The 16,085-nt window shown below is 37.1% G+C and overlaps 1 protein-coding gene across 1 annotated transcript; it reads left to right on the plus strand.

Annotated features, from left to right (window-relative positions):
• Nucleotides 1-2,079: 2,079 nt before the first annotated feature.
• On the plus strand, nt 2,080-9,972 carry LOC132165752 (Leucine-rich receptor-like protein kinase family protein). The gene is made up of 3 exons (XM_059576430.2): nt 2,080-3,243; nt 5,017-6,681; nt 9,171-9,972. The coding sequence occupies exons 1-3, from the start codon at nt 2,307-2,309 to the stop codon at nt 9,746-9,748; spliced, it is 3,180 nt and encodes a 1,059-aa protein (XP_059432413.2). The 5' UTR covers nt 2,080-2,306; the 3' UTR covers nt 9,749-9,972.
• Nucleotides 9,973-16,085: the final 6,113 nt, after the last annotated feature.

The raw sequence follows: 16,085 nt of genomic DNA on the forward strand, positions 1-16,085 counted from the left end.
TCTCACATGCTGAATTGCTGTTTGGTTAATCATATTATACTTGGCTCTCACCATTGCTAACATGCACCTCCCCTTGACGCATTGACCAATAAACGGCGTTAATTTCTCCTTCGCTGAGCTGTGTTCCACTACATTCCTTCCTTATTTGTCTTGCGTGTCTGTTTGTACAACTATACCATCACCCTCCGCCGGTAACGCTTAATATCATTGACGTCGATTTGTTAATCACAGCTTGAGTGAAGATCAAGAAAACAAATCATTCATTGCCTGCCTTAATCCTTTGAGAGGATATTTTTAAAAGAAGAATGTTACCGTTTTTTTTTTTTTTTTTTTTTTTTTTTTTTTTTTTAAATTTAGGGTGAATATTATTATTATTATTATTTTTTAAAAAAATGAGGAATTGACGGGGTAAGTTTTTATTTTTATAAAATAATATTTATATAGAATCATGAGAACACTTGAAGAAACGGTAGCATTTCTCTTTTGAAAATGAGAAATGATTTTTTTTTTCTCTATTGGTCTTCTTTGATCCTACTTTTCAAATTTATTATTGAATTTGTGAGAGATCCACTTAATCCTCGAGGATATTTTCAAAACGAGAAATGATTCTTTTTCATTGTATTTGTTCTCTTTTGTCTAATTCTTACAAATCTACCATTAAATTTGTAGGATATTAGATGGGAGATGACAGATAGAAAAAATCAAGGAAAATGATTACTTTCCTCAATTCCTACTCTAGTCCTTTTCTCATTCTCGTCAAATTTAAAATTACCACCGGATCTCTAAACCCATACATGAGAATCACATAAGCTCTACAGATCTAATAGTAATTTTAAAAATTTGAAAAATAGGAGAAAAATCAAGAAATGATGTATATATATCAGCAACATGGGCCATATTAACATGTCTCTTTCAAAATTATTCTATACATAATTATTTTGATTCATGCAATTTAAAAGTAGCAATTTTCCAACGTACTTTTAAAAAACACCACTTTTAAAAACGCAGCTAAACGTTTATGAAATTACAGTTTGTCTTTACAAAAAGCGTGCTTAAAAAAAACACATTCATGCGATTTGAAAACATAATCTTTTCTATATTTTAAGACTATATATATTTTTATAATTTAATTTGAAATTACACTTTTAAACACACTTTATCATCCTACCTAACTTTTTTTGTTTTGTTTTTTTGTGATATTATTATTTACTACCTAACTTTAATACTGCATACAAAAAGTCAAAACAAATCTGTACTACCGTACCTTTTTTGAAAAAAAAAAATAAAAAAATAATATATTTAAGTGTCACACCCAATTATGGCAATAAGATGCAAATCGAAACTCCTGTTAAAATATATATATATATATATATATATATATATATATATATATATATATAAGTGTCACACCCAATTATGGCAATAAGATGCAAATCGAAACTCCTGTTAAAAAAAAAAAAAAAAAAAATACTGATGAGATTTGTAAGAACTTTTAACTAGGAGACAAGGAATAAAACAGAGAAAAAAAAAAAAATTGATAATGGATTTGAAAAGTGTTTGTTTTGAAAGTCATATTATTGTTGAGAGGATACCAGGAAAATACTAGGAGAACACCTAATATTTTTCTATATAAAATGTGAAGTAATTTTTTTTTTTTTTTTTTTTATGGGTTTTGAATTTTTTTGGTAATGATTTAAAAAAGGGGAGAGTATTTTTAATTTTTAAAATAGAAAAATATATTCAAAAACCATTGACAAACCAGATAATATATATATATATTGAGATTTATATATTTATTTGGAGGTATTAAATAATGATGGATAAGTGGAAACAAGAAAATTATAAGTAGTGTGCAGGCCAGGAAATGCAGATTTGTTGTTAACAACCAACCATGTGCGAGATTGACCTCCGGTAAAAGCACGAGAACAAAAGAGGCCGAACCAGTTAACGGCGTCAAATTCCCCCCGTGAAAAGCCATGTGAGTGGGGGCCTGAGCGAAACAGGGAGAGAGAGAGAGACTGAGAGGGAGCTTTGTCCTTTACAGACTGTAGTTACTCACCCCAACCAACCAACGCTCTACACCTGACAGAACCGCCATTTTTAACAGATTTTTCCGTCGCCTACTACTCTCTCTAAACCCATTTCCGTCTCGTCCAAAACTCGTATGCTTATATGCATAAAACCCTAGCTGTCCTCTCACTCTCTCTCTCTTTGAGATTCTAGGGTTTCGAGAACTCTCACTCCCCACACACACTCTGTTTCTATGTCTCGATGAATTTTTAGGGGGGTTTCTACATTGAGGTCCAATGAATCTCTCACTCCTTCTCACCACTTTCTCTCTCTACATTCTCTCTCTAGCGCTGCTGGTCAGCTCTATCTCCGACTTGGAGCTTCGATCCCTGCTCGAATTCAAGAAAGGGATCCAGGACGACCCGCTTGGGAAAGTCACGACGTCCTGGGACCCGAACGGGGTCTCGCGTGAGGACCCCAATGCCTGCCCCAAATGGAACGGCGTCTTCTGCGACGAAGTCTCCGGCAATGTTACCGGCATCGTCCTCGACCGCCTTGGCCTGTCCGGCGAGGTCAAGTTCCACACTCTCACCGGCCTCCAGATGCTCAAGAATCTCAGCATCTCCGGAAACCACTTCACGGGTCGGGTCGAACCGGTGCTCGGGACCATCCCCACGTTGCAGCATTTGGATCTATCCGATAACAACTTCTACGGGCCGATCCCGGCCCGCATGAACGACTTGTGGGGACTGAATTACCTCAATTTGTCGGTCAACAAGTTCGAAGGCGGGTTTCCGAGCGGAATTCGAAACTTGCAGCAGCTGAAGACGTTGGATTTGCATGGAAACCAGCTCTGGGGTGACATTGCGATTGTGTTATCGGAGTTGAGGAATGTGGAGTATGTGGATTTGAGTTACAACAACTTTTCCGGTGGGATTTCGTTGAGTTTAGAGAATATATCGAGCTTGGCCAACACAGTTCACCATTTGAATTTGTCCCACAACAAATTGAATGGTGGGTTTTTCAAGAATGAATCCATCGAATTGTTCCGGAACTTGAAGGTTTTAGATTTTGGAGATAATCAGATTAGTGGAGAGCTACCTTCTTTGGGGTCGTTGCTGAATTTGCGGGTTTTAAGATTGGGGAGTAATCAGTTGTTCGGGTCAATACCGGAGGAATTACTGGAGAGTTCTGTGTTGGAGGAATTGGATCTTAGTGGCAATGGGTTTACAGGTAAATAATTACTCCTTGTTCAATTACCAATTGCTTGAGCAAAAGCTTTCGAAAAAAAAAAAATGTAATGAGATTGATATTTAAGATGACGGAGACCGGGAGTTTTCTTCATTTAACGTATTTGTCGAAGTAAGATTGCTATGTATGACTCAGACATAAGTAACGTCGATGTGTAGATCAGTCTCAACCCTTTTTGCCTAAGCTCAGGACCCAGAGCCTTAGGTTTTTGGAAGTAACATTACGTTTATGGTTTGCTTTGCTTTTCTGTTTTTGGGGTCTTGATAGACATTATATCCATATCAAAAGTGTCGACGGTGTTAATGGTGATCCAGAGTTGAAAGCTGAGGGGTATAGGTCCTTCTGTCTGTTGTGGCGTAAACCTGAACAGTTTAGGTGTAAACATAGCTGATTCTTCAAGTAACATTGCATGGTAGGAAATAGAGATGGAATAAAAGACAAAGTGCCCTTTGTTTTCGGTGTAGTAAATTCTGAAAAAAATTTGCACCTATCAAAATGAGAGTTTTTTACAAATTTGTAACTATCAAATTCGTCTCTGGTGAAAATTTTTAGCTTTCTATTCACAAATTTAAGTTTGCAAACATTGTTATTGGATCTGATATTTCTAGGTGGAGACCTTTCATTTTGAAGGACAAGATTCAAACCTAAGGCCTATCCGAACACAGCCACCCTCTTACCACCTGACTTGAGGTCAAGAGAACTTAAATGCATTAACACATGTTCATTTATAAGATTTAAGTTCAAAAACAGTTGCAATGGATTCAAGAAAAATTGCACTGTAGGACTGTGGCTCTAATTCCTTTTCGTAACTCTAAAGCAAAAAAAACCTTAGATGAAGATTAGATGCCAATATCAAACAATGAGCATGTTTTAGATGTGCTTCACACCAAAGGTCAAGCTTGCAGTAGGAAGATATATATGGCTTTGAAGCTGTCTGTCAAGGTGTAAATGTTAAACTACATGAAGGTGAGCTACACTTTCCTACTTATAGTAGAGAGGATGGGTTGCAGGGATTGACTATCAACTACCTGTAAGATCCAACCAGTTATCAATCTATAAATCCTAAGCCCTTACCCCACCACTGTAAACCCCAACGTCTTCGTTGTGTCACCTAAGTTCCTAACCCTAGCCCACCAAATTGCATACGGAGGTTGCTTTCCAAATCTGTCGAACGTCATTAGAAAAAAAAATTTAAACTTATAATCATATAACAAGCTAAAAAGAAAAACTAAGCATATGTGTTTAGAAAAAAAGGGACTTTTTGCATGCTTGTCACTGCATCAAAATGTCCAGTTTTCTGCTATTGAACTTCACCCCTTATCAGGGATTAATCAAGTCATAAAGCAGGTGATATGTCCTAGAGTCTTGGGGAAATTCTTGCACAATTGAATACATCACCCTAGCTCAGAAAAAGAAGAAGAAGATTACATCACTATATCAGCTGAGCTTCTTGCACTGGTAACTGTTTTAGGATAGTATATATAAAACTTATATCGTCGCTTCTAGGTTGGATATACTTGTTTTGGTTTTCTTATGTGTATTCCATCTTGGAGTAATCATGTTTTGACTCTTCACTTTTCTGATATTTGTGGATGCTTATAGTATTAATTAAATGTCTTTCTTCCATACTTGTCACAAATTGGCATTATATCCTGTTAGAAATAGGTGGTCGTAAACCTTATAGTTCTCATTATCTGCATATATGCTCAACCATGTACCAAAAATAATCGATATTCTCCATTTTTATGTGTACAGGTTCAGTTCTCGGAATTAACTCCACAACTTTGAATGTTTTGAATCTTTCCTCAAATAGTTTATCAGGCTCTTTGCCCATTTTTGTGAAAAGTTGTGTAATAATGGACTTAAGCAGAAATATGATCAATGGTGACATATCCGTTATGCAAAATTGGGTGTCTGCACTACAGGTTCTTGATTTGAGTTCAAACAATCTGTCGGGAAACTTTCCAAACATGACGTCTCAGTTTGATAGAATAACTACTCTTACTCTCAGAAATAATTCCCTAGTTGGTACCTTGCCTTCGACACTGGGGTCCCTTCGTAGCTTGTCCTTAGTTGACCTCAGTTTAAATGAACTCAGTGGGCCAATTCCTGATAGTTTCTTCACTTCAGATACCTTGACAAGACTGAACCTCTCAGGAAATCAATTTTCAGGACCAATTCCTCTTCCAGGTTCACATGCAAGTGAATTATTAGTTCAAACTCCATATATGCAGCAGATGGAGTATCTTGATCTCTCTGGTAATAACTTGACAGGTGCCTTGTCTTCAGACATAGGTGAAATTGCAAGTCTCAAATTACTGAATCTAGCATGGAATGGATTTTCAGGGCAGATGCCAAGTGCACTGAACAAACTCAATAGGCTGGAGTACCTCGATCTATCTCACAACAAATTTGTGGGTGAAATACCTGATAAGCTTCCATCCAGCTTAAATGTATTCAATGTGTCTTATAATGAACTAACTGGCAAAGTTCCTGAAAATTTGAGAAGGTTTCCTACGTCTTCATTTCGTCCTGGAAATGAAAAGCTCGACATTCCTGGTGGCTCTTCGGGATCAAATTCTGTTACAGGTCCAATTTCTAATGGAGGGAAGCATCATAGTTCTAAGGGGAGTATTAGGTTAGCAATCATTCTTGCTTCCATTGGTGCTGCTGCGATGATTGTTTTTGTTTTAGTGGCTTATCACCAAGCACATCTTAAAGAATTTCGTGGAAGAAGTGGATTTAGTGATCAGAATACAGGGAGAGATGTAAAGTTCGGAAGATTTTCCCGGTCTTCCCTCTTTAAGTCTCAGAGAGATGTTCAACCCCCACCAACTTCCTTGAGTTTTTCGACTGATCACTTGCTGACTTCAAATTCAAGGGCATTACCTGGGCAGACAACTCAATCTGCTGAGCATGTTTTACCTGAGGGAGTAGCCACTAGTTCAGCATCCCTGAATCCTAATGTGCTAGATAATCATCACGCAACATCTGGAAGGAAATCCTCTCCAGGTTCCCCGCTATCTTCCTCACCCCGTTTTATAGAGGTGTCTGAACAACCTGTGTTGTTGGATGTGTATTCACCAGATAGGTTGGCTGGAGAATTGTTCTTCCTGGATACTTCACTGGCATTCACAGCTGAGGAGTTATCTCGTGCTCCGGCAGAAGTACTTGGTAGAAGCAGCCATGGCACCCTGTATAAAGCTACTCTAGATAGTGGACGTATGTTGACTGTGAAGTGGTTACGGGTGGGGCTTGTAAAACATAAGAAAGAATTTGCGAGAGAAGTTAAAAGGATTGGCTCCATGAGGCATCCACACCTTGTTCCATTACAAGCATACTATTGGGGGCCCAGAGAACAAGAGAGGCTTCTGTTAGCGGATTATATACGGGGAGATAGCTTGGCCCTACATCTTTATGGTAAGAGCCCTGAAAATTCCCCCCAGTAATGGGTTTATCTGTGATGTTTGTCTTTGTGATTGTCTTATATCAGTCAAGTCCATGCAATTATTTGATCATATTTCCAATTCTTTCAGTATCATGTACAGGCGTGTTTAAAGAATATATTATTGTCTTGCCACATAGTGACTGTTGTATGCTTTGTCTGGTATATTTTTGTCAGTCTTGGGAGGAATGTTTGAGTCTATGTCAATGCAGGTGTATGTATTAACCTGACATGGGATTCTAGAGCTGAGCTTTGCCTTTTGATATCAAACTGCTCATCTAGCTTTACGGCATTGTATCTGACCAATTGTCCCATAATGAATGGTGTTTTGGGAAACTCTTCTAAAATATCTTTACTAGTTCCTGTTCTTGAATAAACTTGTAGTGGGCAGTTTTTATTAAAAATTATAGTATCTGACTATGCATTTGTTTATATGGTTAGAAATACCAGTTAGAAAAAAAACTTGCCATCTTAAAATCTCAGCCGATTTAAAGACGGTTGATTTAAAATTCAGATTTTTATTTATTTATTTCATCCCAAAAGAGCTTCTCTTAAGTTGCAGAAATATTAACTTTGCCTAACTTTCTATTTCATCTTAAGCTTCTATATTTAGCCAAAACAGATAGTTGGATTTATTATCTTAGTGGACTTAATCAAAGTGGAAGTGAGCTGCTGAGTTTACCGTTTTAAGTGTACACAAAGTCATAGTTGTCTGATTAAGCTTGCACTGAGTCTAACATGGGTTTTAGTATCTGTGGGATAAATATCATACTATTTGGTAGCCTATGCGGGAGATTAAAAGATTGTAGTTGCAGTCCAATTTGTAATACCATAATGATGTTTTAGATCCAAGATCCGTGGGTCACTTTTATGAAGTTCAAAAATGTTATCTTGCCTACATCTTTACAAGTTGCTATTGATTGACTTTAGCATCACACTTTCATTAGATAATTTACTTCGTAATTTTATGGCAATGATGTAATTATATTTATACAACAATAAGAAAATGGAATGGTTACTGTATGAGACCTTAATTAAAAAAGACTTGTAATTATAAGCGGTAAATGAATAATCTCTTGGTGATAACGATTCTATCGCTGTAGATGATACTATTTCTAGATCGTTTGATTAGCATATCCTTTTATGTGGAAAAATATTGAGTGAATAATGGTTTGGAATTATCTTGTTTTAGACAACTAGGCAGTGATCCTGTTGGATGATACTTTGCATGGATTTTAAGATTTTAGGATTTGTTACCTGCTAATCCTTAGATATGATTAGTTACCTGATACAGGCAGGAAGTTGTGAGAGAATTGTTTCCAGTAAAACTTTGGCTTTACTTCCAGATGAATAATTCAGTTTATGGTGGAAATTTTAGTTTTCAAAAAAGAAACTTAGGTTTTATTAAATTTGTATTTGTAAGAAAAGAGTTGACTTGTCTGAATGCTGGTTCTCGTAGAAGTTACATTGCCTTGCATTCTAGCTTCAGCTTGGCCCAATAAAATGTTACCTACAACGTGGTATGGAGACAGGGACGTGGTATCCCTCTAAATCCGGTGGTACGACTAGAACTTGGTTTGCTATTTGGGACTGTGTATGCATCGAGTGTTGATTTGGGTCGCTTCAGTTAAATTTGCAATAAGCACGTATATATGGACAAGTTTTTATGGTTTATGGGTAGGTATGTACATATGTATTTATAAACACATAAAATCAATCAATTGCAAGTCCTTATCTCCTTTCTTTTTTCTTTATCTTCCCCAGATATTATAATTTCTTTTACCAAGTTTTAGCTGGATATCCCATCTTTCTCCGATAATGATGAACAGTTATAAACACAGTATGTTAGAATAGTCAATTTTGGGGAATTGGAACATCAGAGTACCATGAATCAGACACAATGATCCGACAGTTTGCTGGGTGGTAAAGGGATCTGGTAACTCTGATCTGATACATGTAGGACTGCACTCACAGTTCACGGTGCATTCCATGAGACTCATGCCTCGAATTCCGCATGGAGCCAGAGGGTTAGTACAGGCAGATAATAAGTAAATGGTTGGCAGTGACAATCATAGTTAAAATGATGCAGAAGTTGCTAGTCTACAGTAGGATGGTATCTCATATGATTTTCAAAAATATCCTAGGGCATGTCAAATGCTCGGCAACTTGTCTAGTGTCTAGTAGTTAACAGAGCCGCTGGTTTTCGTGTGTAACACTGGTAATAGCAACTTTCCTAATGTTTGATTATCCTATATGTTGGCAGGCTGAAAGCTTTAGTTTTTGAGGTGCCCTATGCTACAAGGCCTTCTAGTGGGCTTTTTAGGACACAGAATTGGGTTTCATACCTAAAATAGTCTGGCATCTTGATTTACACATGCTTGTACACTTGTGTATGCAGGAGTATTTGACATGCAATGAGCTTTATCTTAGTTATTAAGTATTTTTTTCAATATATATCATGCAGAATCCACACCTCGGAGATACTCCCCATTATCATTCAGTCAAAGACTAAAAGTTGGCATGGACGTTGCCCGCTGCCTGTTGTTCCTTCATGATAGAGGCTTGCCACATGGAAACCTGAAACCAACAAATATAGTCTTGGAAGGCCCTGAGTACAATGCTCGCCTTACCGATTATGGTCTTCACCGCCTCATGACGTCAGCTGGCATTGCAGAGCAAATATTAAATCTGGGAGCACTTGGATACTGTGCACCAGAACTTGCTTCTGCAGTTAAACCAGTGCCATCATTCAAGGCAGATGTGTATGCACTTGGGGTGATTCTAATGGAACTGTTAACCAGGAGAAGTGCTGGTGACATAATATCAGGCCAGTCTGGGGCTGTTGACCTTACAGATTGGGTTCGACTATGCGATCAGGAAGGACGGAGAATGGACTGTATTGACAGAGACATTTCAGGTGGGGAAGAGCCTTCCACAGCAATGGATGAATTGCTTGGAATATCAATCAGGTGTATTCTCCCTGTAAATGAGAGGCCTAACATCAGACAAGTCCTCGATGATCTTTGCTCCATATCTGTTTGAAATTTTTGTACATGCGTCTTGGAATTAGTTTTTTTTCATTCCTTGACCCAATTATTGTTTTTCTCCTTAATTCTTTTCTCCTTAATTGGTTTCAAGCCTTCTGATTTTGGGCTAATTTTCACATTCTTTTGTTAATTTGGAAATCTTGTTGTAAAGAGACGTGCCATCCACTGATCATTTGACAGTGCTTGGGTTTGATCAAAAGTGAAAAAGGATTGCGATTCTTTGGGGGGTTCTCTTTTGGCAGGTAGAGCCTAGCTAGCTTGGTTCACAACATCAAAGGGACTTATTTGGCCCCTTTATTTCTTCCTTTTGTAATTATTTATATTATTAGTATTATTATTATTATTTACCAAGTTACAGAATCTGATGAAGGCAGCAATAGGCAATTTCATTCTCTCATTTAGCTTCAAAAGCACGTGAAGTGTCTCTACGAGAAAAGCATTGTGTTCTCGACTTTTAAAGACAATGGCAAAAGAGTAGCTACTCGGGACTGGTTTAGGAGATGCTGTAAACCATACAATTGGAAAGAAGGACGGTGCTGATTTGCTTGCCATTTTTTTTTTTCTCTGTATAGATGCTAGCCAGTAGTTACATGCATTCGTACAGATACATGAATGATCGGTATATTTATGTGTATATATTATTCACTTCCTGTATACTTGAGATTCTATTTTTTGTAATAAAATATTTTTATAATACATAAAAAAAAAAAAAAGAGGGTAAATGCATATGTAAATATTAATAGGAAAAAAAATACAATTTACTTCTTGAGTTTTGGCCCGTTTTCGAAAGTTCCTTTCAGTTTCTAATCTTTTCAATAATAATTGAATGCTTTTTCAATCAGATTACTCCGTAAGATTTTCCATTAATTTCCTAACAGAAGTCGTGTGAAATGTAAACCATGCCGCCATAATTTAAAAAAAAAAAAAAAAAAAGGGACTATGAAAAACACAAAAACATAAAACACTAACCAAATTCCACTCAAGCCTACATCTCAAATTCATCTCTGTCTAACTCCAACTCACAGAAAAACACCCTAATTCTCTTCCTCTATTGCACGATATACCATTCAGGCATTTCATAGAACACCCGCTCTACATCTCCAAAATCCCCACAATTACCCTAATTCAACAAGATGATACTCCCAACAAAGACATCCATCCATGTCCCAGCTTTAAGACAAACCTATGAATCTTCATTCTCTTCCAGAATGAAGATTCATAGGTATAATCAAAAGGCAAAGCCCTGCACTAGCGTCACATATTAAGATCAATATTGACATTGACTTTTACCATTCCACCCAAGGGGGACAAGAATGGACTAAACAAAACACACCCAAAGAATGAAACATCAATTGGCAGGAACGAAACCTCAAAATTGAACCCAATAAAACTAAAATACACATAGAAAATCTTTAAAAATTCGTCCACTTTCTCCATGCCCACATAAGACCATGAATTTCTTGTATATATTTATATATCAAAACAAATGTGGAAAAAATTAATTGAACCTAATGAACTAGAAATTTACATGGAAGCCGTGAGAAAATTACTTCAAGACAGAATACACAAAAGAAAACAAAACTCCGATGTACTGCCGATATTTTGACGGGTGGTCAAAATTGGACAAACCAGCGGATCCTCAACTCCGATTAGCAAGAGCCCATGGCGTTAATGACACTTTCTTGAAAGAGAAGCGCTCAATGCTTGAAACACTTGAACCAAGATCTCGGACTTGGTTTTGGAGATTTCCGATGATGACAAGCAATGCAAGATTAGGGTGAGGACCAGCGGGATTGCCCGGAGTGCCCAACCCGTTTGTGATCCTGCAACTGCAAGGGATTTCGCACTCAACCCATATGAAAAGCGCGAAGATATACCAACGAGGACGGAAACGATCACCAAGATTAGAAGCACAGGGACTCCTAAGCCCGAAGAGGCCCAAAACTCACTTCCTCGCGTGCCCGATCTGGTAGAGACTCGGTTCGGCGCAGTCCACCATTGGATCTGAGTTGGGTCCACATCGACTCGGTCTGGCGCAGTCCACCATCGGATCTGAGTTGGGTCTGGGCCCAGATATGGACCCATCCGCTCCACCGAGCCGAGATTCCGTTCTTGATCAGGGTTTTGCCTTTGGGCGGCGCGATGGTTCGACGCCATTTCCCTGGGCCCCTTCCGCCTTTTTCTTAGAATCTTGACAAGGCCCACGGCGAGGTTATTGGACGGAGTTTTGGTGGCCGTGGAGGACTGGGTCTTGCGGCTGGAGAGCGCTTTGAAGAATCGCCCCATGACGAGGTTCGTAGGGTCCGCCGCGTGGCTATTATAGTCGGCCATGAGAGCTGGCTCGATCGGTGCTTGGAACAAAGTGCGCTTCAATCCTCTAGAACACAAAGATTAATGAAAGGCTTTTCTTGATTATCAATTTCAGGGATTTTCTTGAAGAGTAAAAACCGGGCGTGCTAAAATTCTCTCAAACACAGAGGTTGAATCAGTTTCGTGGAATTTTCTTGATTATATATAGCCGTTGGAGTCTTGCAACGGCAATTTGAGTTTGAATTAGAATTCCGTGATGTTGATTTACAATTATGCCCCCACTCACAGGGACGCTTTTTCTTCCCGCTCTTTCTAGTTTCTATAATTCTATTCTTCTATCGTATTGATATTATGCGATTTTTGGCTTCAACCTTTTTTTATTAAATAATTCAATTAATGATTTAGGTTCAAAATATTTTCAGCATTTTATGGTTTTTGGTTAATTAGGCTTGAAAATTTCAGTCAACTATAAAACATTTTCAATCGTAATATACCCTATTATTTTTCATTATTTATTTTTATTTTTTTTGAAGGCATACATAAAATATTTTTTGGCCACAATTTCTCTCTTAAAACCTTCCCTCCACGTGAACATCCATATTTGGTCCATATTCTCCTATAATTTTAATAGATCAACAATTAGATTTGTGACATTCAGCATTAACTTATGTGGATTTCACATAAGTTTACAAATTTAATAGTTGATTGTAAGAGAATATGGGCAAAATATGAAAAATTTATTGACCGCTAGCATTTTTCATTTTCAAATACCATCCTTTTCTCCCATGCACTCACACCAACCTTTGTCAAAGTCACCGTGCACATTAATCACTGCAAACCAAACAACAAAAAAATGTTTTCAAGAAGAGAAATGCCATTTTGTATACATTTGCTTGATTTTAGTTTTGGTGTTTTGAAGGAGTTTTAAGTGGGTGTTGTTCTTGATGAGGTAATGTTTGTTAGGAGACTTCATTATAGTGTTGTGGTTTTTGATCCTATTTAGAGCTTTTTTATGTTAATTGAGATGTTATGATGTTTTGTTTGGGTAGCAAGAAGAATGGTTTTTGGTTATGTTGAACTATGGTTGTGATGATAAGAGTAGTGTATTAATGATCGGTGTGTTACATTTTAAGTTTTGGAGATTGTATTTGTTAGATTATATGTAGTGTTATCTCACATGTGTTATGCATATGTAGTGTCTGTATTATTGGGGTGTATATATAGGCCCCTTCTGTATAGTATTCTATGTAATTCAATATACAATATTATTTTCATCATGGTACCAAAGCACAGTTTTTGAATCACCTTTTAAACCTGTTCTCTTTCTTTCCGACCTCCTGTCTTTTTTTATTTGGCGTAGCTAGTGTTTTCTGGCGAATCCATCTCTTTGTCCGTATCGGTTCTCTGCCTTCTCCTCACAATTTCTAGCGGGTGACAACACTGCTCGAAATTGCAGAAGACAACCATTTTAGAGCCGCCGAGTACAACTTCATCAGAGTTTTCACTCTCCCACACACGCCGCCTAGAGTCTCTACCGTTCCACCACAGGCCACCACCATTGTTCAATTACGTCGGTAGGACCTCTGCTCGACAGCTCTTCCTCTGGTGACTCCAGATCCGCCGCAAACGTCATTGTCCGAGCAACCATGCGCCACTCAACCATCAGTGTGTGATTCCTATGCACCCAAGCGCCGCCACCTCTGCCGTTGGTGCACTACACGTGCCAAGTTCTCTACTGTAGTCTAGCCACGTGTCAACTTCTCAAAGCGCCACGTCAGAGTGGTTGGATGCAAGGGAAGTGTTTTGATGGTAAAATTGAAGTGGTTGGTCATGAGGGGCAATGTTTTAGGTTGTGCTTGGTGTGTGGTGTAATGAAGGAAGACAAAAGCTAGGGTTTGGTGTGTTTTTGGGCGCAAGAAGATATTGTTAGTGTTTTGATCAAATTAGGGTTTGATCAATCGAACATGTCACAAAATGGCTCGATTGAACCCTTGAGCACAGCTCGTTCAATGAAATTTGTTAGGAGAAAAATTTTGAAAGAGAGAAAGAGTGTACATTGAGTAGGGGTTAAAGAGTAGTAAATGTAAAGTAGGGTAATAATTGTTTTATGAGTAAACCCCAACTGAAAGTGGGATAAGTTTCATAAGAGGATTCAAAGAGGTTAGATATGAAGTAGAGGTTTAGGGTTTGATGGATTAAACCTTAACTAGTAACGCAATAATTTTCAGACAACGAAGCGACATGCGTTTTTTAGGGTATTAATTGTTAAAGTAATGATTAAATGATTAAACTTACTTCCAATCAGCTTAAACTTTTGGGACAACTGATGATTTAACATGGTATCAGAGCCAAAGGTCATTGAATCAAACCTTGACTCAATCAAATCACCCCCTCATTTAAATTAAATATTCCACGTGTTGGACCTCACCTATTAAAAGGGAGTTTAAGCCCACATGTGAGGGAGAGTGTTAAAGTTACATCCAATCAGCTTAAGCTTTTGGGATAACTGGTAATTTAATATGGTATCAGAGCCTAACACAAGACGAATATGACCCATACTACTTACCCCATGACAAGAACCCGAAAAAAATACCGACTTGCACGTGAGGGAGAGTGTTGAAGAATAATCTCACATTGCTTGTGGACAAGATCTTGAGTATGTTTATAAGGAATGAACAACCCTCTCTTACTGAACCGATTTTATGAGATGAGTTAGGCCCCAAAATTTCTTCATTAATAAGGGCTAAGTAAGTGCGGCAAGTAAACTACCTTCAAAGTAGTAAAATTATTTTTCATGAAAACTATGTATTAGTCTTTGTATAGTAGGAAAAAAAAAAAAAAAGAAATGTTAATTTAATGTGATATGAGCCCGTGTTTTTAAATAGTTATTGCATGACTTGAAACATCTATTCAGTTTTATAAAAATAAAAAAATAAAAAAATAAAAAGAAAAAAGAAAAAGAAAAGTTGAGAGTTTTAATAACGAGTTTTAAGTTACAGTTAAAAAGTAGAATTTAACGGTAAGAACAAATAAAAAAAACACTTGTTAAATTTTAGTAATATTTAGTAAAGAGAACAATCGAAAGAGCAAGTGTGTTTGACCCTATGACATAGAATCAGTAAGTAACCAGTACCGTGTGAAAAGTTAGTGGTTGCCTGAAAGAAGATGCAACCACCACATGAGGGTGTAAGCTACGACATAGGATTCTATCCTTTGGTGAGCCACCCACGACGTCAGCATAATCATGGCATATGCAACCTATAACGTTAGCACAATCAAGATCAAACATAAGAATAATTCTACAAATTCTTCTTTGTATTATTTTTGTGCTTATTAAAAAAATGAGGTAACTTTTAAAATTATTATTTGATCAAAATTTAATATTGATCAATCACAAGTTTAATGATAATCTTAAAAGTCATATCATTTTTTAGAAAACACAAAAATAACACGAGAAACTTATAACATTCTTATGCCTAGATGTGTCTTCCCGGTTAGTTTTGGTATGTTGCACAATCACAAGAGGGCCTAAATGCCTAAGAGAAGTGCATCAACCCTAAGTCGCACGAGAGGAAGACCTCGTTTGATTTGTGAAATAGACTCTTAGATTGGAATAGCTAACCTTAGATATAACTATTCATTTATTTGGTAACACTTAATTTTTGGGAATAATCTATTTTCATGGGACTACTAATTTCATAAATAGAGTTAGCTAAGTCACTCAAAAAACCCTTGAGATTAATCCTTTCTTGGAGTTCCATGGGATTAATGTTATAAGTCTTTCTAGAGTTCTCTTAGAGTCATCCCAAATGTGATGTGATTTTTAAAATCACCAATAGATTAAAAGTCAATAAATTACATTTCAAATTCAACGGTAATTTTAAAAGTTACATCACATTTTGAATGACTATAAAAGAACTTTAAGAAGACTTATAGCATTACTCTGGTTCATTACACATATATAATTTAATTAGTGCACTTGATTATAATATCTAGTGGTCCAGTTAGCTCCTTTACAACAA

The sequence above is a fragment of the Corylus avellana genome, chromosome 11 (assembly GCF_965113065.1).
Source record: "Corylus avellana chromosome 11, dhCorAvel1.hap1.2, whole genome shotgun sequence".
Taxonomy (NCBI): domain Eukaryota; kingdom Viridiplantae; phylum Streptophyta; class Magnoliopsida; order Fagales; family Betulaceae; genus Corylus; species Corylus avellana.

What these genes read in the sequence shown, in the direction of transcription:
- LOC132165752 (XM_059576430.2), top strand. Translation starts at nt 2,307, where the DNA reads ATGAATCTCTCACTCCTTCTCACCACTTTCTCTCTCTACATTCTCTCT. An exon ending in TAGTGGCAATGGGTTTACAG is followed by an intron (nt 3,244 to 5,016) that starts GTAAATAATTAC and finishes TTATGTGTACAG; the next exon opens with GTTCAGTTCTCGGAATTAAC. An exon ending in CTTGGCCCTACATCTTTATG is followed by an intron (nt 6,682 to 9,170) that starts GTAAGAGCCCTG and finishes TATATCATGCAG; the next exon opens with AATCCACACCTCGGAGATAC.